This window comes from Athene noctua, chromosome 3 (assembly GCF_965140245.1).
Source record: "Athene noctua chromosome 3, bAthNoc1.hap1.1, whole genome shotgun sequence".
NCBI lineage: Eukaryota > Metazoa > Chordata > Aves > Strigiformes > Strigidae > Athene > Athene noctua.
In genome coordinates, this window is record NC_134039.1 from 75113728 (window position 1) to 75136398 (window position 22671).

A 22671-nucleotide genomic window follows, 5' to 3' on the forward strand; every position below is an offset into this window, starting at 1 on the left:
AACTGAGCATAGATAATAATGTTGCAGAAGGAGTTTTGATTTCAGTAGAGAGCAAGACTTAGTAAATATGAGTGTTTGTCTTAATCATACTGTATTTCTTGTACTAGGATACTCACAGGACTGTGACAAATTTATCAGATGAAGTTTCTAGTGAGGAAGGGCCTGAACCTGGATATTCTTCACGTCGCAATGTAGAACGCACTTCTAGTGATTGTACACTTCGAAACAGGAAATCTCACCATTATAAGAAACACTATCCTCTGGAGGTATGTTGTTTTCCATTGCTTCTTTTCTGTAAATTGATAAAACTTTTTGGTTTATTATTGAATATATACATTTTCCTTAAAAGTTTTTTCTTGTATATTCGATTTTAGGAGACTGTTCATTGTAAGTTGTGCTAGTGGGGGACAGGGATTTTTTTTTTTTTCGTAACAGCATTTTGAAATTAAGAGTTTTCTATTTAGTTGGTTTGCGCTTCACTCTATTTTTCAGTTTGTTGTAAGGAGCCTAAAATATATTCTATAGGTCTTGCCTCAGGTTATGGCCAGCTCTGTTGCTGTCTTTTGACACAGCTTATCTCCTCTGGAAACTTGATTTGTTACAGAAACAGTAGTAGTGGGCAATTTGCAAATCTTCATCATGCTAGTGAAGCTGTTTCAATTTAATTAGTATTTTGGATTCACTAGCCTTCTTGTGGAGAAGTCTGAATACTTCTGAGTTTTCATTTCCTTATGTTTATTGAAACAATAATTTAAAATACTGTCATGACATCTTAACAAAATTGTTAACGCTTAAAAATACTGAAATTTTAAGAGACTTGATGACATCGTAGTTTAGAAGAGGGGAATTCATAGATTACATATTAGCAGAGTCCTTAACTGTAAAGACTCAGACATTGAAAGAGAAAGGGATATGTTACTGTGTTTTCATTTATTTGTTTTCAATTTTAAAGAAATTATGCTCTTTTTTGTTAATGGTATGTAACTTAACAGATCTATTGACTTTTTTTTTTTAAAGGCTGTATTGCCATTTTTTCACTAAGACTATGAGAAAAGAGTGTAAAGTGTAATTTCAGCTGGACAAAAGTCCACTTACAGATGGGTTTAATAAGCAGAGCCTCATGAGTAAGCTTTCTACTTGATGTAAGAAATGTCTCCTTAGAAGGGTTCAGATACTGCTTTCTTTGATAATAGTTGCAAAACCTTAAAGTCGATGCTTTGCATAAAAATATTATTAGATAATTTTCTCTTCTTTCATTTATTTCTTACAGACTTTGGTTAAAAAGATCCAGAAGGCTAATAGATTTGTGTTTAATGCCTTATGCATGTTTGGTTTAGGATAACTGAACAGGTTGATACTTGGAACTGTTTGTTTCATGTTATAAAAGATGTCTTTTGACTGTATATTTGTGCAGCTGTTAGTGCTTGACAAGAGGAAACAAAAAGACATGATTACAGTTAATTTTTTTTTCAGCTTAAATGTATTTTTTTCTTGCATGGAGTGCTTCAGAGGGGAAGACTAGATATCTTCAGAAACTGAAGAGACTAAATTTGGTCTGTGTGTAGCTTTGGCAGTAATATTTTATCCTTGTTCCCTATTTACTTATCTGACTGATGCCATGAAAGAGGAAGCCTTTCTTTATTGTTACAAACTCGCCTCCCCCACACGATTACAAAGGAAATGAAACAATAGTTTTCAAATCTGTGAAAGATTTCTTTGTATTTAAAAAAAAAAATTAGTGAAGTCAGTGGATATACTCTCAAGTTCTATCCTACATTTTCTTTAATCTTCATGTTTATTTGTCAACTTAATTGTTGTTTGAGCAAGCATTTTTAATGTTCTTACTTTATTAACTTCAGGACTCAGTGGTACTCAATAGTGACTGCCTTCTATAAACGTGTGGTTTGGGTCTTTTTTTGAAAAACAAAACAAAAAAATTTCTGCATCTCTGCATTGATGATATTCCTCACTTTGTAAAAGAAAGGGAAAGAGTTCAGACCAATTTTTTTTCTAAATATTTCTTTACGAAATTGCTTACATAAAATACATTAAGCTTGATTTTAGGGGAGAACAAAGAACATTTCTTCAGATAGTCATGCATTACAAATCATATCAGTTCAGTAGGTCTGCTGAAACATTGCTTGATTATTTTTTTTAGTGTAAAAAATTGTCTATATTCTCGAGAGAAACTAATAGAAATAAGTAAATTTTGTGTTAAGATGGAACAGAAATTGCCAGAGAAAGGCAATGAGTAGGATTGTACTGCTTTTAAGACTACCTACTGTCTTGCAGGAAATGGATTCTGTTTACTGTAGAAAGTAGTTTAAAGTTCTGCATTCTTATTCTGAAAACAGCATTAGATTGTTTTATGTGTATGCATGGGCAGATCTTAATGTCCCAAATTTAATGTTTTTCTTTCTTCGTCTAAGATATAGGTAAAATGTGAATGTAATAAGGCATGCTTGTTTCTCAAGTACAGGTTGTTTAAAATAATTAAAATTTTATGTATGACTATGTAGATTACACTTATACCTAGCATTAGCTATGTATAATTTTGCTTATTTTTGCTCTCTATGCCTAATGTATCACACTCTTCAAACAAGCGCACTCTGTCTTTGAGGTGTGTTACTATTAACAATGTGGGAGTGTGATTTGTGGGGGACTTTGAGAGTCAATTCCTCTTCTATTACAGGCTCTTAGATTTAGAATGTACTTCTGGAACTATCAAGCTTTCTTTTAAAACAACTTAAATTGGGTCCACATATGTTCTTTGAGAGGCTATTTGAGTGCCTCAGGTCTTGGATGACTGGAAATATCTGTCCCTTCTTCCTCCAGGGCCTTGCCCTTTCTAGAGAAAGAATTCCTTACTATATGTAAGTTAATAAGTAGCTATTAAAGTACTTCAACTCAAACAACTAGAGACAGAAAATCAAAATGTCAAATTAATTTAAAATCCTTCTTGAATGATCCTTTTCTCACTCTGTCCCATTTCTGTTACAATTTCAGTACAGTGTACATGGCTCTAGGCCTCACTTTTACATTTTCACTAAAATAAGCTGTAAAATGTTTTAAAAGAGGCTTATAGCTTATAAAATTAGAGACATAGTTGGAGGCTGTGGCTTGATAATTGCTGTTAAAGTATAAATTAATGAGTTCTAAAAATCTGTAAAATAGTTATTTCCTTTTAATATGATTTGATTCTTCATTATGTGACCCCCTACCCAACAAAGCAGGGACCATGGATGGTTACTTGTGCTTGTATAGTGTCTAAAAATGTGCAACCACTTAGACATTCCTTTAATAAACATGTAATTTTTTCTGATGAGAGAGATAATAGATTGAAACATAAAAACCAGGTAAATGCAGATTCACTAATTTGAACTTTATAACTGTTCTGTCAGGAAACAATGTAGAATAACAAAGCTTCATTAATTCCAATGTGTATTTTAATTTCAGGATACACCTAAATCAGGTACTAGCTGCAGTTCTCGGTGTTCAAGCTCCAGACAAGATTCTGAGAGTGCAAGGCCGGAATCGGAAACCGAAGATGTGCTGTGGGAGGACCTCTTACACTGTGCAGAGTGCCACTCTTCCTGTACCAGTGAGACAGATGTAGAAAGTCCTCAGGTGAATCCATGTGTGAAGAAAGAATACAGAGATGACCCATTTCATCAGGTTGGTATCCACCAATTCTGATTACACAGAAGTTCAGTATTATCAGCTTTGTCATATGTGAGGAGGCCTGGGAGAAAGAACTATATATTAAATGAAAGTAGCAAAGCCAAAATTATTTGTTTTAATTATAACAAAGCAAATGTGATTTCTGCCACTCAGTCATTAATTTGTCAAATGAAGTGGATATGACAATATACTGAAGTAGCCTACAGAATATTCATGTGTTTTAGTTGAGGACATGTGTTGATTTTTTTCCTTTGTGGTAGATGGTTCTGTTTGGTTTGTTGTTTTTTGTTTTTTTTTTCTCTAGTGGGATTACTTATTTGTGAGCACATAGCAGACATCTTTCTGTTTGCTTATATATAAATATATAAAAAAGCAAACAGAAAGATAACATACATAGTTTCTAATGTTACATATGTATATACATGATGCTACATGTGTATTATATATGCCTAAATTCTATTTAGATATAATATTTTTATTTTTACCTTAAAGCTAATAATTTTATTTCTCTTCTTTAATGCTATTCTGTAACAACATATAGGCAGTCATTTCTGTAAATTTTAGTGTTTGTTGGGCAGCACTTCAGCTGCAGCCTGCCTTGGGTTAATGTTGGACAGAATCCATTGCTAATACTTAATCAGTAACAATTAAGTATTTAGTCTTCATTTGATAAAATCCATTCAAATGTTACAGTGCCAGTTATATTTGTAGTACAAGCTTTATCTTTAAACTGCATGTTGATTGCATTCCAATTTGAACCATTTAACTGAAAAAATGGAGAGAATGTGAAACATTCTTCTGGGTAAACATGTCATATGTGTTGGTAGTGCATCATCAGTGCTAAGGAATGCCATGCAAGAGATGGTATTAATGCTAGCTAAGGAAAAGAATTTCAAAAGACAGGATTTTCACTCATAACCAGAATTGGGGGAAAAAATAAAAATAAAAAAGATTTGATTTTACCCTTCCCCCCAAACCCTCAAAAGAGAGAACAATTTGGATTTCATGCAGTCTTTGCTTTTTTTGAATGAGTTTTAGTAGTTCTTGCCTCATTCCACTGGAAGGGAAGCTTCACAATAGGGAGTTGAATTGCCGTATATGCATTAACTTTCTTTTTCTGCAGATGAATTTTTTCTGTTTGATTGTAGACTGAATTTTTGAGTTTCAGCTTCTAGTGTTGATACTCCCTCTAGAGGGAGACTTTGGAAATCTGTGATTAACAAAGTCCTGCAACTAATATTTGTGTTGTTTTAATAATATAAATATTTTTTTTCATACAATCAAAAAAAAAGGGAGATAATTAAGTACTTATATGAAATCTCTGTATTCTTTTAGATACTGATAAAGATTTTTATTTTATCACTTGCTTTACTTTTAATCAATAATAAATTAAATTTAAAAAATACTATCACATCCCTCCCCCCCGCCCCCCTCAGCACCACCACTTCCAGTAGTTTGATGCACATAGAGCTTGGTGACCAGGCAGAGTTGAGAGCACTTTTAATCACCTGAGTGGGAGAGGAGTGAGACAGGGTTGAGGGAAGTCAAGAAATGGCTGCTGCAGCAGAACTTGTTGCCTCAACATTTTTCCAGATCCTTTAGTTCTCACTTGGCGCTCTGTTTAGAATAAAGATGCCTCATCCGTAAGTGCATTCAGGAGATTAAGCCGGGATTGTTTGGCTCTTAAGCAGCGCGTATTGATTAGACTCTTACCACTCTCTTTGAGCCTTGCCAGATACAGTTAATAATGGGGGGCCTTAACCATAACAGGGATTGTGAAGTACACAAATATCGTTGAAAGCAACTAAAAAAAATTGTTGGCCTTATGCTCAGCCTGATAAGAGTACTTTTCAGAATGTTAGGGGAAAAATAATCAGAAAAATAAAGTATTCCATTAAACATGTGGCAAAATTAATGATGGCTTATAAGTAGACATTTGTTTTCATACCTCTCTCTTTGATATGTTTGAGTAAAAAAGAAGCTAATTAATCCTCAACCACAATAACTCAACACTATTAGAAAATTAAGTACGGGGAAGGAGAGATCTCTGTACACATGGCTATTTCTTGGAAAAGTAGTGGATGATTTTGAGGAATGTCGTTAACATATAGTAGAAGTAAATGCTATATAACAATAATTATGTTGGTCTAAAGTGTTTTTCTGTCAGCATATGGCTGACAAAGGCATATTGACATGACAACAGATTTTTATCTCTGATGGAATATATTCCTTGTCTTCCAGAGTCATTTGCCTTGGGTCCACAGTTTGAATCCAGGGCTAGAAAAAATAAGTGCAATTGTATGGGAGGGTAATGACTGCAAGAAAGCAGATATGTCTGTGCTTGAAATCAGTGGTATGATAATGAACAGAGTGAGTATTCTTTTTAATTTATGCAAATACTATATTTAGGAGCCTAAGCACTACCAAAAATAATCTCGTTTTATGTTGGGTTTTTTAACCTTTTAAAAAAAGGTATCTGTTATTGACATTATTGTTCCATGACTTACATTACTCTGAGGTACTCGCTACTAACAGATAAGAGCTACTATATTTTAAGTATAGGGGCAATGAAATGTGTTTGCATTGTTAGGTGCTTACTAACATAGCCAACCTCTGTTTTATTGTTCCAAACTGCTGTGAATATTCTTATTTATCTCCTTGATTCTGATGATCATATAATATGCTGGGTTAGGAATACACAGATCTGAGTATTTCCATGCTGAAGTTAAGATTGGAAAAGAAAGCTTTCCCCTTTAAGAAACAAACATCTAAGAGGATGAGTGGGATGTCTCCTGCGTCATCCCATCTTTTTTTCTGGTACACCTCTCTTCAGGAAACAGTTGGAAAAGGATTTAATTGATGTTATACTCTTTTTCAACATAGCCAATGTAGACGTTTTATAGAGTTGAACATAAAATCTTAGTATAGCTTAAGAAATCTATCACTATATCTGACAACTGATACTTACCATCTCCAACTTGTTAAAAAGCAATGTATTCCCAAACTTAGTTCAGATCTCTGTACCTGACTTGGAGACGATACAGTTTTGGGTAAAATACAAAGTAGGACTAAACTTAAACAAAGCCATAGTCAGAGCCCAATAGAACTCCAGTCCTTTCTGTACTGTGAGCACTTTGATTTCTTTAAAAAACATACAACCTAAAAGGAAAACACAAATAGGAGCTACATACAGGATGTAAGCAACACAGTCTGATTGGCACACTTTGCTAATTCACATTGAATGAATCTTTAATACAAGAATATGCACTGGAGTCTGCAGTGTTATGTTGTTGGTTTTTAAATGATTTGTCATAGTTGGTTCCTATGCATTAAGTGCTCTTTGAGGACTTTTTCTTAATAGTAAATTGTGAAGAAGCTTGGTTGAAGGTTTCATATAACTTACAGTTATAAAGTGTTCTTTGCGGTAGCAAGACAGTACATCAATAATTCATGTATTGACTTAATTTAAAATTAGTTCCAAAATTAAAAATATACCTTGTTTTTTGTTTTTCAGGTGAACAACTATATACCAGGAATTGGTTATCAGATTTTTGGAAATGCCATATCTTTAATCTTGGGTTTAATGCCATTTGTTTTTCGACTTTCCCAAGCTAAAGATCTGGAGCAACTAGCTACACATTCTGCCACTGAACTTTGTATGACTGCATTTGGATCAAATGGAGACATTCTGGTTCTGTCAATGGTTATTATAAGTTTTGTGGTCCGTGTATCTCTAGTGTGGATTTTCTTTTTTCTGCTATGTGTAGCAGAGAGGACATATAAACAGGTATGAACAGCAAACCAGGAGACTTCATCCAAAGCAAAACGAGGTTTAATGTTTGTGTTTTTTTGACTCTGTGGATATTTAAAACTTGTTTTTTTCAGCATACTATGATTCATAGATCAATGATGACAAATACTTCAGTTGGTTTACAGTTTAGGAGATGACGCAGTTGCAATGGACTGAAGTCTCTGTACAGTCTCTGTAGCTAAACCTTTTTTCCTGGAGAGCATTTATGGGGGAAAACTTACTAAACTTTTATTTAAAATTTCTTGCTCAATATATTAACTCATTTTCTTAGTCATGTCACTGTTTGTCTCACTTCTTCCCAAGGAGAGGAGTTTCAGTAAAAGAACTCTAAATTTCCAGTTTGTTCTATCAATGTGTTTCATTCAAAGCCCTCAGTTTACTTCCAAACAGTTCAGTCCAGACCCCTCCGTGTTTTGCTGATAGATCAGTCCCATGACTAGAGAACATGAGAGCTGCAGTCTGAAGTAATACACCTGTTAATTTATTGCTTGTTATTGCAATTTAAACTTTTAAGAGAGTATCAATAGCCCTTACTAGCTGCAGAGTATAGATACTTAGCCATCTGCAAAAGAAAAATTTTTATACCGTCTTTTCTCAAATTATAGCCAAAATAAGTGATTTAATATAGTAGAATAGAACTACCTGCTTCTAACAGTCTTTTCTGCTGGAAGGAACTTCTGTGATACAGGCACTCTCTAATGCTCTCTAATGATTGGCAGGTTTCATCCCCCAAGTTTTAAGAGAATAACAGATCTGTTGTATGAAATGTCAAGAACAGAATTCAAAGTGTAGCTGGTTTTTGGTTATCATAAGAATATGAAGACTTTTAAAACTTTTTATTGTCTTCTCTACTCTTATTTCTGCACTATTGACATTTTAATTTACACTGATAAATTGTACATTACTTTGACATATTAAATGAAGTGGTTTCTCCATTTTATTTTTAGTGCCCTTGCAAATCAATTAACAGTTAAAGTAATGGGTTTTTTCTTCTCTGCAGAGGCTACTTTTTGCCAAACTTTTTGGTCATCTAACATCTGCCAGAAGGGCAAGAAAATCGGAGGTTCCTCACTTCCGCTTGAAGAAAGTACAGAACATAAAAATGTGGCTTTCTCTCAGGTCCTATCTGAAGGTATAATAATGTATATTGTTGCTACCACTTTGATATAAAATATTTCATATGGTGTTGAAGGCAGGATGGTATTCTAGTCTGAATTTTTTGCTCCTGTGCACTTACCCCTGTTGGTGCACGTGTGCCCCCATAGTCCCATTTTAGTGACTCTGGGCCAGCAAGGTCTGCAGGCAGCCAGATTGTGAGAAAGTAAATGTCTAGTTTTTACCTTGCAGTAAAGCATGAGTGTGTTCAGAGTTGGGAGTCTTGTCTTACTCATGCTAGCAGAAAAGTCTCTCAGGTGAATATGTTTGGTAAAAATTTGTAGTATAATACAGACAATACCTTATTGTAAGAGCTGCACCAGTCATTAACACGGAAGGAATTTACGAAGCAAGGAAGTTTATGTGCATATTTGTGCTGTGAGTGTATATGTGCCAGGTGAAGCTAGAAATTATGCCCAAGTATTATCTGAAAGATATTTCTATCACTCTATTGTATGTTCAGCTCATATTTTAATAATCTCCTTATATGTCTCTACTGATCTTTTCAAGCCAGAGCATTTTGATGATTCTTTGTGAAAGGATCAATATTATCTAACTTGGGGTTGGTTTATTGGTTTGTCCCACAAGTTTTTTTCCATTTTTCTCAACTCACATGAAGCTAGGTTTTTCCCTACTTGGTGTCTACAGAACTAGGGTTTTGGTGAAGAGCAACTGCCAATCTCTTGCTAGTTGTGGTAATCCCCTTATTTCCACACTGGGGAGTGTGTAAAGCAGGAACTAGAAGCAGGAAATTTTTTTAATGTAAAGCACAGTCTTAAATTTGAAAGATGTATCATTTTAAAAGGAATTGAGGTGATTAATTTACAATACCCCTTGTGTTATGGAAATGATCTGTTTTGGAGGTTATAAAAAAGAGGCACCCTTTAAACTTTGTTTGAGAGAATGGTATGTCTTTCCTTGTAGTTTGTAATGTGCTGCTGGGTGTGAGGAAAGGAGGATAGCATCACCTGGACAATAGAAGGTAGTTTTGGTGCAAAGATTGCATATGGTAGCATTGTTGTGGAGAGGGTGTCTTGCCTTCTTTCCTCACAATCACATCTATATATTCCACCTTTTCTTATGCTTCTGGAAATGTTTGTATAATTGTGTGGCTGGAAAAAAAAAAAAATCAATCAGACAGTGGTCAGAGGCAGGTGCATAGGGAACTGACCCGGATGAAAAATATGTCAAGAATGGTAATTTTCACCTCCATCTGTTACTTTACTTGGTTCACTGGGCAGCTCTTAATGCCGTGCCAGAACAAGGAAAGCAATGGATACAAGTAGCTAAGGAGCAGGGCTTCTTGCAGTGGTTCTGCTGACATATACTGTCATAGCATTTGTCCAAAATATACCTGCATATTACCTGTCTGTATATGTGTCCACCTGTGAAGATGTGAGCTGGGGTATATATACACCTCGGGTGTTGCACAGGCAAAACGCTTGGCTAAGTATAGAAGTAGTGCATGCATACCTGCAGTAGGAATTTTGCAGTAAGGTTTTTCCCAGTCATTAAGCTTACCATCTCTTTTTCGAAGTTCCAAGGTTATATCTTGCATATGTGTACCTCCCATTCTTTTCATGTTTATACAATTAGTAGCATGTCTGGAGAACAAAGTTGAGAAATAACTGTCTGTTATAAGTTGTATATATTTCAATGCAGCACAGGATGTTTAGTTCTTTAATTTAAAAAAAAAAAAAAAGCTTAGTGGATAGAAACGTTTCATTGTACCAGTAAGCAAGAAATAAATGTTTGAAAACAGTGAGGTTGCACCTTTCCAGACAAGCATGTTTTTTTTCCCCTGTTTTCCTCCTTCTTCTAGGAGAGCGAATTATTTTATTGCACCTACTACAATGGGACAGTGATTCACAGCTACAATTTTTGTGTGTCAAAAAGACACAAGTAATGGAAAATACCAATCATACCGCGATATCCTGTTATGATCTGGTGTCCAAAAATCTTTTGTTAGCACTGGTTTGATACTTGGGATTAAAGCCCAGTGCCGTATCAAATTTGCTATGTTAGTGAATGCTGAAATGAAAGTTACTTGACATCATGAAGGAACTGACTGAACAAGTGGTGAATATTTTCTTTTTTCATAGTTATCTTTAAATGCTTGCATCTGAATTAATCTCATGTGCCTTTAAGGGGTATTCAAATGTAGTGCTATTCATAGAATACCATGTTGGAAGGGACCTCAAGGATCATCTGGTCCAACATTTCTTGGCCCAGGCACCCAAGGCTAGACGAGATGGCCCAGCACCCTGTCCAGCTGAATCTTAAAAGTGTCCATTGTTGGGGAAAATTATCAGGATCTAATTGCTAGGATCTAATATGGTGTTTGAAATTTAGATTGCCAAATTGTGAGCCATGATGAAATGTAGATCCAAGCTGTGAGTCTAACTGGATTTGCTAAATATCAGTGCTGATTGGGTAGGTTTTCACTCACATATATGCACTTACATAATCCTTTATTTTCAGCGTCGAGGTCCTCAACGCTCAGTCGATGTAATAGTTTCATCTGCCTTCCTACTGACTATCTCAGTTGTGTTTATCTGTTGTGCACAGGTGAGGAAATCTAACTTGTATAGAAACAGCCATGACTAAAATAGTTTTTAAAATAATTTTCAGTGCCTTTTGTATGGTGACTCCTATTAAGTTAAAAGACCACAGTGAAAAATCAGTAACAGCTGTTACAGCTTTTCAAAAGATGAAGCTCCAGTTTGTATTGTTCATTTTATCTATTTTAGAATTTTATTCTCCAAGACCTAAAGAAACTTACTGATAGCATAATTCCTAACATGATGATATTATTGTTATTAACATCTGTGTGCTCTTTCTTTCTCCATTGTGGATTTTGGAACACAGTTGGGTTTTTTCTAATATCCTGCATCAAAACACACTTTTGCGGAAACAGTTGAGATTGACCTTGGTTGATGATTTTTGAGAGAAACAAGATTGTTGGCTACATTAGCTTGCCCTCTAGTGGAATATCTTTTAGTAAGCAAATCTATGTTAAAAGATTATTTTTGCTGCTTAAGATTTTTTCTTGAGCTTCCGTTTCAGAATACAGGGTAGCTTCTGAATGGCTTCTGGTTGTACTTTTTTCCACGTTCTGCCCTAGTTAACACTAATGTGTTTTTCTTGTACTAACTATGAATATTTTAATTATAATTTAGTAGTAACTCTGGATTCTATTTGAGGTTATATTTTGTTTTTTATTCCATATAGTGCCTTTGCAAGTTTGAACACAGTTTAAAATTGTCTTATAGTGTATATTTTCTTTCTGTTGCTTTAGGGATATAAAATAAATGTGTCTAAATTCTGACTGAGCCTTTCAGAGCATCTATTTTTTTCAAACCTCATATCTTTTGACACAGTGTTGATTTTAAATTATGATTCAAAAATCTTTTATGCCTAGAAACAATCCATATACTTACTACTGTGAATTTGGTTTTGAATTGGGGAGATCGTAATTATTTTCTTATGTTGTAATGTAATTATTACTTTGAATTAAATTTTGATTATTTTTTCTCTTCTGCTTTCAGCTGCTTCACATGCATGAGATCTTTCTTGATTGTCACTACAATTGGGAACTCATAATTTGGTGCATTTCACTAACTCTTTTTCTCTTAAGATTTGTTACTCTTGGATCTGAAACCAGTAAAAAGTACAGCAATACCTCAATATTACTTACTGAGCAGGTGAGAATTTGTATGGACCTATATTTTTATATCTAAACAAGTCATTCATCTGGTAGGTCTCAGACATGCATTTAGATGTATTAAAATCTTCTAGATTTGGGAGTTAATTATGGTGTAGTGAAATACTTTACAACCTGAAGTTCAATTTCTGTGAGAAGCGTGTGGCTTCATTTCAAAGTTGTATGGAACACTGCGATGGCCATATCCCAATTTCTCTCTAACTGAGCGGGCTTAGAGATGGCAGTATATGTCATTTGATGTAATTAAAGATCTAACAGAGCACAAACATAAAAAGTAACTTGTAAAGGTGAAAAGGAAACCTGAACTCTCAGTGTTGAATGGGAGAGTAAAAGATTTGTTACAAACTTACCCAGTACAAAGCAGGTCACTGTTTCCAGTCCAATAATTTTGACTGCTAAATTGCATGCATTACATATAGTCTCCTCTAGACTCCTTGGAAACTTTTTCTTTGTCATCTGTCAAGCTTGGCTTTGGGTCTATGTACTTCTCACAAATGTTTTAGTCAGTGTTTGTATTGCAAACTTCCCTCTCTGCTCTGCCTGGCACTGCTAATGTTTTCTGAGCTAAGCATGTTCAGTTAGTGTTGGGTAAGAAGCAATCTCTTTCTGCTCAGAGGGGTTTCACTCTGGTGCAAAACACATCATTGAAGACAAGGTCAATAGACAGCTCAAGAAGTCTGCATAGGTTTCCTACAGGAATTGTATTCAAGTTGGAGAATAAAATCTTCCAAACGGAGTCTCCAAAAGTCAGGAAGCTTATGACAAATAGTATAAATGACTGCTTACCTATTTTGCTCAGTGAGAATTCATTCTGTCTTTAGTAAAGATAATGACACTAGACACTGAGAAGACAAACTGCCTATTTACCTTGTCCTCAATGCTGTGTTTTGCCAGTGTGAAACCTTTCAGACTTCCTGAACCAGAAAGCTTTGCATTGCTCTGTTAATCCTCAGAGTACGAATAGGCTAATATCCCAGAGAAGTTTATGTTCTTTGTTTCTGGAATGAAAATGAGGGGAATGTTTAGGATAAGGATTGGAAAAAAAATGCAGAGAGCAAGGCGTGCATGCAAAATAGAGAGACAATGTCAAGTCTTTGTTTTGCTTTCATAGATTTCAATACTATGCTCTTCATGAGAGTCAGTGTTTGAACATTTTAAGCCAGCATGGACATTGAAAAAAGCACTCTATGTCCCCAGAACTTTATAAAAAAAAAATAATCAAAAAGTGTTATGTCATCAGACACTTAACTTTGTACTGAATCCAGCTTATCCTGTTATAAGTCATTTCCCTCGAAAACGCCCGAGAGATTTATGAAATGAAAACCAAAATAGAATTCACAATTGTTTCTCAGAAGATGAAAAGGATACACGTCACCCTGGGTATACACATACTAGTGGAACCACAGCATATTTGCAGTGTTCTTGAGACAGACTTATGAGAGTCTGACATTTTGGCCTTTCATGAGAGGTCAAGCCCAAACAATTGACTGACACTCACTTGATCTAAGAAAGCACATGAGAGCTGGTGTCCTTGAAAATCACTCACTAGTGTTAATAGGCTTACTGAGAAGAGAATATAGCTTTAAAGCAAACAAAAAACTACAACAAAAACTCCAAAAGTACAAGCAAGCCTCAACTCCCAGATTCAATTTTAAATGCTTCATGAAGATGAAGTTGCAGAGTATAATTTGTCAGCCACTTCTGCGTGCTTTACATTCAGCCTAGGAATTTAATGATTAAGAGCCAGGATGGGAAAGTAAAAGATCAATCATTTTACATCAAGGAATCTTTTTGACTCTATGTTGTTTGCCTGTAATTTCTGAAGTCCTTCTGAAAGTGTTTTTAATTTGGCTTGTAAATTAAAGTGCCTCAGTGGTTCCTTGTTGAGTAAAATACAATGTATGATCTGATCAAAGTTGTTGTCTTGCCAGTTTCAAGACTCAGAATAGGTATAATAGATGGCTATGCATATACACATTCAAACTCCCCTTCTGATTCAAAGTTTGTTATTGACTGTTGATTTTCATATATTAATGAAATCATAGTAACTGTTAAGAGAGACTTGAACCTTTCTAGGATTTATTACGTGCCACTTTTTCAGAGCTGCTATATAGAGCCTTTTTTCTTAGTTTATTCCTGTTTATAAATACTCGAACTGTTAAAATCAGTAATTTTGTATTTCAAGGCTGGAATCTCTTTCCCTCTAAAAGCATAGTTTACTTTAAAATGAAATTGATAGTTCTAGAGCTTAATGTGCCTTGGAGTACATTAGGCATAGTTTTTGATTTTTAAGTCGTATAAGAAACTCACAGTGACCTTTTTAGGGAGATCTGATAATATGCAGTTACTTTGTTTAGAAATCTGCGGCCCTTATTTCAATAAGGTGGTTAAATATATCATAGCATCGTATAGCATCACTTGCTTTCTGCAGCTTGGCTCGTGTAGCTTGGTAAGAGTCTCTGTCATCTGAAGGACTACTTTAGCATATTGCTAAATTGTTCTTTTTGTTGTTGAAGGTTGTCATCCTAAAATAAAACTTCACACCTTTTTGAGATATTTTTCCTTTGGTTTGGTTTTGTTATGCAATACAGAAGAAAAACAAATCTTTGCCTGGTCTAGGATATCAAAGACAGGTTATTTGAGAATGAAAGCTGATGTTTCAAAATTGCTAGAAGGCCAAAAGAGAGCTAATTTGTACTCTTAACTAAACTTCCTCAGAAACAGTGACCTGAAAAAGTCTGGATCACAGAGCTGTTGGAATGATCAATATACTGTTCTTCTACAACAATGAAGAGTTTCATATTTTTTTCAAATATTTCAAGGCACTGGAATGATTGATTTTCTGCACTCAAGGTGCTCATGAAGTACTCAGTTATACTAAAATCTTTTAAAAGAAATTACAGTTTAGCAGAATTATGTTTTTGTATTTCAGTCTATTCAATAACTTTTGGGGATGTTAAGTACAAAAACCTTCTGGAAATGAATTGACAAACCTCAGGCAAGTGTTGAAGGAGGAAAAAGAAATCATGCAAACCTTACATACGTGGTGTTTTTTCTTGCCGAACTTGTAGATTACACTAAACTTTAGAGTTGTTGCTAATAATAGTGTCAAATGTATTTTGTTATATCATAAACTGTTGTATTTTCCTATGGTACTGAACCAGTATTTGTTCTTAAATATTAAAAACAAAGCAAAAACTTTGCTTGCTTGAAGAAATGTAATTGCTGTTTTATCATATGGCTGCTGAGTAATCACTTAATTTTATTATTTCCAAATTAATTCCTTTAAATTCTTAATAAGTGGTGATACTCGTATTTTATTCAAATCAGATAAACTTGTACTTGAAAATGGAGAAAAAGCCTAATAAGAAGGACGAACTGACACTAGTGAACAATGTTTTAAAACTTGCTACTAAGTTACTGAAGGTAAGACTTAAAATAGTATTACAGTATTATCTATAAGAAGCAGAATAGATTGCTTAATGAGCCACTTTTGCAGGCAGAACAGTATGCTTTGGTTTAAATCTGCTCTGTAACTCTTCCACAGCAATGTTCCTTGTTCATACACTACAGTCTGTTATGTTGCTATCATTGTGGATTACAAATTACACTAAGTTTTTATCTTTAACAGTGTGAGCAGCATGAGAGAAGGTACTTCAGGATGGACAGGATGAATGAACCCTTGGGAAATAAATGATGCAATTTTGTTATCTGTTTGGAGTGTTGACATCTGTTTCTATTAATAAGCTGCTGGAGGATTTGTATTCTTTCAGAAAAATAATTCCTCTTAAAACTGTCAGTGGCTAGCATTTCAAATTTAATCTAGATTATACTTGCTGTCTTTTTTTACTTACTATCATACATAGAAGAATCCTTTTGGAAGACAAATTGTTACATAGGTCCATTTATAAGTGAATTAAAGATGTATTTCATTTAATGTAATTCAAATATTCAGCAGCTGTGCCCTTGAACTATTTGGCTTTTTTTTCCATGGAATTTTGACAGATAACTATATTTGGTGGTTAGAAGGTATTTCTTCATGGTGATAGAACATGAATTTTTTAATTACTTCATTTCTAGAAATCTGCAGAAGAAAAATTCTTACACTCATCTGGAGATAGAGCATGGACATTCTTAGGGCTTTTTAAAACATGTTATTGTTGTTCAACAAAGCAGTGGTTGAGGTTTCTCAGGAAGACACATTTGATCCTAAATTGCCTCTGCTGAGTTCTTCTGTTCTTTCAAACTCACAGATCTGTCATAATTTGGGAAGCAAGCTGTTGTGTTCTTTCAGTTGTCTGGGAGCTTAATTCCTGCTCCAGAAATGTCTCATTCTCCTTCAGACTAAACATTTCTTTAATGCAAAACTTAGTAGTTACCTGAATGCCAAATAAAAATGATAAATTTAACACTTGAATTTTTTTTTTAATTTGGATTTGGCTTTTATGAACAAATAAAATCAATTAGATCTAGTATTCCTTATGTGTTTTTACACTGAAATTAACAGTATATCACTTGTAATTGATTAAAGTGGGCTTGCAACAAGGAAGTCAGTCCTGACACTACAAAAAAACAAGTTCATGACTTGCCTCCTCACTTCTCTTGGCATGGTGTTTCAGTGCCTAATCACTTCTGCTATTGAGTAAACTATTTTTAAATTAAATTTGTCTAGCTTCAGCTTTCAGTTATTTGAATCTTGTTTTACATTCTGCTGTTATGGTAAAGTTCTTAAAAGAGGTGCTGCTGATGTGTTATTCTTGCGTTCAAAAGTAAGTTAACAACGGTATTTTGTTTTCTACTTCAGGGAATTAAATACTTCATTTAATTCAAGTCAGAGTGGTCATGTTAAACCATTCTCCAGGAATGACTGACAAACATAGAAGTATTTTCCTCCCCCTCAGATAAATTTCCTTCAGTCCACACACCCCTCTCACGCTGGTTGAGTATAAGCACAACTGATACTGATTCCATGTGCAGAGATCCCCATCAGTAGAGGGAATGGCTGGATTTTCATACAGTAAACCTGTACCATATCTTTCAATACCTCTATACCTTTCCTCTGCAGTTAAGAAAATCCAAGCCTATTATGAGAATCAGCTGGAGTTTTTTGCATATAGTGTTGCTTTAAGACCTTGCTGCTTCATTCTACTACACATTGAATTCTGGTCACTTACCCTGTTGATTCCTGTGTGCCAAGGACCAGTTCTTAAAATGCTTAATCTAGCCAGCTATTAGCTAAGATGATGGAGTATTTCTTCTTGTCAGCTGAGTAATTCTCCCCACCAGCACACCTTCAACAGTGTATGTGATCCCCTCATCTCAAAAAAAATTATTCAGCACTTTCCATGAGAGGGCTGATGGAGTCAGCAAGGACTTAAAGCTGACAAGGCAATAACTTGAGAGTTATGGTACAGTGATATGGAGAGCCTGGCTAAGTCAGTTATTGACTGTATCTGTTGGCACAAAAATAATGGACCACAAAAGTTTTAGGACCTGGTTTTGGTCCTAAAAGGAAATGCAAAAGGAAGTATTCTCTGTGCATCAGGTAGCAGACTTGTGCAATTGTTGGTGAAAGGACACTGGATGCAGAAAGGCTGTCTGGGTTCAAGGAGACACTGGACAAGTAAGACTAGACAAAGTACAGCAGATTTAGGGTATCTCATGAGTTTAAAAGTTCGTGTGCTGTGAGAACATAGGTAGGGTAAAAATTAGCTGCTGTTGGTGGCAGGATGCTGATCAACCCTTAGTCTGATACACTTCAGTCTTTTTTATGCTTTTCTCAGTGTTTTCAAAAACATGTTCATGTTTTACCCTTTCCAGAAATGTATCAACTGACATGGCCTGTCTAACAGAGGATGTGGCTTTTGTGGCACAAATCCCAGACCCAGGCCATCACTTAGTTACTATGAGAACATGCCCAAAAGTGAGATGGGATTTCCAAGCCACCTAGTATGAGCTTTAAATTAATTCTTGGTAGTTAGTGGTCAACACAATTATGTATTTCATGCCCAACAGCTAAATGGAGTTGTTTTTCATTTTTTTCTTTTTTTTTAAATTTGATTTTGGATGGTTTTGATCCTTAAGCTTTTACTGAAGACTATATTCTGTTAAATATTCTTACTATTTTCTTATGCCCCAAATTGGTAAGATGAATCCAAAATCTAAAACGTTTTCCTTAAAGAATTTCTCTGCTGTTCTTCTCAAATCATGTGTTTTACATTGTATTTGCAGCAGAGTTTTATATCACATCTAAATGAAAAGTTGCTCATTCTTGTTTCACCTCTTTAGAAAGAGGAGTCAGAGGTCTGAAATTCCCCTTTATTAAAAAGGGTTTATAAGGCCTGTTCAAGGCCCAGGATGTAATGTAGGAGGGGGATAAAGATTAATTTAAAACTGGAAAATGTAAGTGACCAAAGCAGTGCTAGTTGTTACACTTTATATAATCTGCTTTTATATTTTAATATTTTTTTTCTTCCTTTATTTGACATATTTCTAGGCCAGAAAGGTTTGGGTGACTTTATTCACACACCAATAATTGAAAGCTGGTGAAATAGCCTCTTTGTTCAAGTTTGGTTGCAGATTAATTTAGGCTAATTTTTTGATCCTTCCAATTAAAAAAAAAAATAATATTGGTGGTTAAATGCTTATTAGTATTTTTTAAGTTTATCTTCCTTTTCTGGCTATATTCATCGGTAATTATTCTCAAAATTAGTGAAGAAGGAGGGGAATTGCATTAGGAAAGACATTTTTGTTAATTTTTCATAGTAGTGAGGTGGCCTTCTGTCACTGTGGAAAATCTTTCTCTTCTTGTTTTTTTGTGGTTCTGCTGTCTGTCAGCTTTTTTAACACTGAAGGTGATTTCTGGAAAATTGTAAGGAATTCTAAAATGATGGCACCTTGGTGCCAGAAAAACTAGCTCTTTTCCTGGCTTCATGAGCAAATTGGTAAATGCTCTAGATGGGTAGTCTTCTATTTTTTGAGGGGCTATTTAGGTACCATCAGTCAACAGTCAGTTACTGTGATGGGTATTAATTTGCACATTGTTTTTCATATGCAGAAGAATAGAAGAATGTTTTACTCTACTGTGACTTGAAGACTTCCTAAACTAATCTAACATTATCTAATATTGTTCAATACATATGTAAATTAATCTAGTAATATCTAATATTGCTCAGTACGTATGAGAATAAAACCCCCATTGTGTAATTTTTGCTTTTTAACTATGTCATTGTTTTGCATTACTAGGAACTGGACAGTCCTTTTAGGTTATATGGGCTTACAATGAATCCACTGCTTTATAATATCACCCAAGTTGTCATCCTGTCGGCTGTTTCTGGTGTCATCAGTGACTTGCTTGGATTTAATCTAAAGGTAACTACTTGATAAGCATCCTTTTCACCATGATATTCAGAATGATATGATAGGTGAATCATACATTGTAGCCTAATGAGTTCTTAACTGCATTAACTAGAAGATCTGTTGTTTGAAAATGGTTATGAAATTTAAGTTATATCAGAAGAATAGTGATGTATTTGTCAAAACAGCCCTTTTAACTTTTTTTTTACGTTTTTCTGGCTTTCTAACTTCATTTTGGACACATAATTACCAACAATTCTTAGACATAACTGCAGAGACATTTGTACACATAAGTACAAGACCTTATTTAATTTTTCTTCATATCCCAGATCTGATTTCTCTCTTGAATTCCTCACTGTTGACTTTGTAGTTCCTTAAGGGATGCAGACAGATGCAAGCTATCCTTGTCTTGCACTGCGGTAAAGTATTTCAGTAGATACAATATTACTGTGACCTGTTTTACACAGTGTCATTTTGTCATGGCTGAAGGACTACCTTGTTAGGTCTTACTCCCTGAACTACAAACTCTGCAAACTATTTCGATTCAGGTTGAGGCACATTGGTTTCCACAAGATTGTAGCACAAAGCCCTTAACTGGCCATTGAGTTTGCTTATGTCTACCCATTGTTTTCCTATTAGAAGTAAATATAAAATGGATCTGGTGTATCATAGAATATGCAGCAAATACAATAAGAAAAAAAATATGGTGGTATTGCAGTTCTGGTAAACAGAAAACTGATATGAGAAATAATCTTGATTTACTGCTCTAACTTTTCCAGCTCTGGAAGATCAAATCTTGACAATATATAAAGAAGACGAGATAACACAGTGTTATAGAAAAGCTCATTGATTGACAAAACTGCCTCAAATCAGCCACTGAATTTGTATTTCAGATGCTACAACCTCTTCAAGGATGTTATTTAGAAAATTGAAGTGTTTACATCTGACTCTCTTGTGCAATCTTTGTATTTATTTCAACTTCTCACCGTTTTGTGTTCATTTTAGTTGACATTTATATTTTATTTTCGAACTTATTTGTTTAGTTTTGAAAAGGGTCAGATTTGGGAAGCATCAAAAACTGTGTGTCTTGAAATCCTGGAAACTGATTACACAAAATTACTGTATCTGTTCAAGCTGAAGCCAATGCTGAACATTTTTAGTTACAGTAAGGCTATATGGAAGCAATTTGATTTTTGACAGTGTGGTAAAATTGCTTAAAATATTTCATTTGCACCAATCATTTATGAAGACAACATAACATCAATAGATGTTTGGTTGCAATAGAAAAGTGAGATGTACAAAAAATAAAGTGCTGACAATACAGTATGACAGGTAGCAGAAACATTTTATATTACTCTTAGAAGCAAGTGAGATTTTTGAATATTTTGAGTAATTCCAGGTTCTAAACTCAATAGGCTGCAGTTTAAATATCCTGGGATATTAATAAGGTATTATATAACAAGTCAACAAGTGCTCTTTGATAACACTTTTATTAGAGCAATAATTGTAAATGGTTACCATGCTGTATGATATTTTGATAAAATTAAATAGTGTATTTATTTGAAATACTGGGCTGTTCTGCGCAGCTCTGACTGTGCATGCTCAATATGTGCACTTTTTATTATTACTTTTCATGAGAAACTTCATATATATATACATATAAATGTATATTATTTGGAATATATTATGGTGAACTATGGAGCAGTATATATTATATGTTGAAGTTGAATATTTAAACAAGTGGAAGATTTACTGGTGAAAGGAATGCTATGAATGACTGAGTATAAGACAGACAGATGCTCTCCTTTTGTACACTATAGTATATGCCATTCAATACCACATTGAAGTTTAAGAACAGTTAAACGCAGAAAACAAGTTTTTACGGTGAGCAGCAGAGCTCACAAAGCCTGGCATTCGGCAGATTTGTGTTGTCAGATAACCTCCTTTCGGCCGGTTCCTCCCCAGCAGGGGTCATTCTCTAGTGCTTTGCTGGCTGGGGTTTCCCAGCCTTCAGTTTCCCACCTCTCCCTCTGCCTTGTATCCCTGCCTCCCATGTGGACCAGTCATATTGACTCGTGGTTCTTCACTGTGACAAAAATAGATGTTCACCCGAGTAGAAAAAAGCTACTTGGAACAAACTTTCCATCTACAAATTACTCTGGGAGGATTAATATCACCAGGCTCAAGTATTCTTACATTTTATGTTTCTAAAATAGTGAAAAATGACAAGTTAAGTACGTGACAAGAGTCTGGATGTTGCACTATGTTTGCTAATCTTCAGAATCTTGAAAGAATTGAAGTAATGTATCTTAAACTTATGTGGTATAAAAATATTTTTATATATAAAGCAACACAAACAAGCATTTTGTATTTTATTTGCCTCTGTACTAATGTTTAATAATGACCAAAGTGCATTCTGTTTTTTGAAAGAATGTATTACTGGAGCTTTAAGAACATACTATAGTTTCTCATGTGAAAACTTCAGCTGCATCTGATGTTTCTTCTTTCTCTGTTGTTTGATGTTGGGATTGTTTTTAAAAATTAAGTACATTTTATACACAGTTTTTTCCAAATTATGGTACAGACCTACACAGACCTTAATTTTGCACAAAATATATTTTAAGAAAAAAAGTACAGCAGGAGTTCTATGGGTGATAAGATAAGGCTATTGCTTTCTACAGCCTGTCGCTATTACAAAACCATTCTTCACTCTAGAATGGAATTATTTTTAGAAATGTAAAATGGTGAATAGATGGTTTTCATTACCTTTAAAAAAAGGGAGGGAGGGAAAACATTGCGGTTTTGGTTGAAGGTGAAATTAGTTTAACCATGTATACCTCAGCAACTAGCACTGTGCTGGATTGTTGCACTAACAAATGGCGGCTTGGGGAGAGTAAATGATTTGTGAAATGAAATTACAAATAATAAAAACTTTTATTTGCTA

General features: G+C 34.6%; 1 protein-coding gene across 2 annotated transcripts in view; it reads left to right on the forward strand.

Annotated features, from left to right (window-relative positions):
- The window catches only part of PHTF2 (putative homeodomain transcription factor 2), a 69900-nt gene extending 47612 nt beyond the window's left edge, over positions 1 to 22288 (forward strand). For both annotated transcript variants that reach the window (XM_074903394.1, XM_074903393.1), the window contains 10 exons: positions 108 to 266; positions 3457 to 3675; positions 5923 to 6051; positions 7196 to 7468; positions 8493 to 8624; positions 11129 to 11215; positions 12196 to 12351; positions 15702 to 15797; positions 19617 to 19742; positions 20507 to 22288. In XM_074903394.1, the coding sequence (XP_074759495.1) occupies positions 108 to 266; positions 3457 to 3675; positions 5923 to 6051; positions 7196 to 7468; positions 8493 to 8624; positions 11129 to 11215; positions 12196 to 12351; positions 15702 to 15797; positions 19617 to 19742; positions 20507 to 20527 (1398 nt within the window). In that variant the 3' untranslated portion in view covers positions 20528 to 22288. The remainder of the gene's footprint in view (positions 1 to 107; positions 267 to 3456; positions 3676 to 5922; positions 6052 to 7195; positions 7469 to 8492; positions 8625 to 11128; positions 11216 to 12195; positions 12352 to 15701; positions 15798 to 19616; positions 19743 to 20506) is intronic.
- The last annotated feature ends 383 nt before the right edge of the window (positions 22289 to 22671 follow it).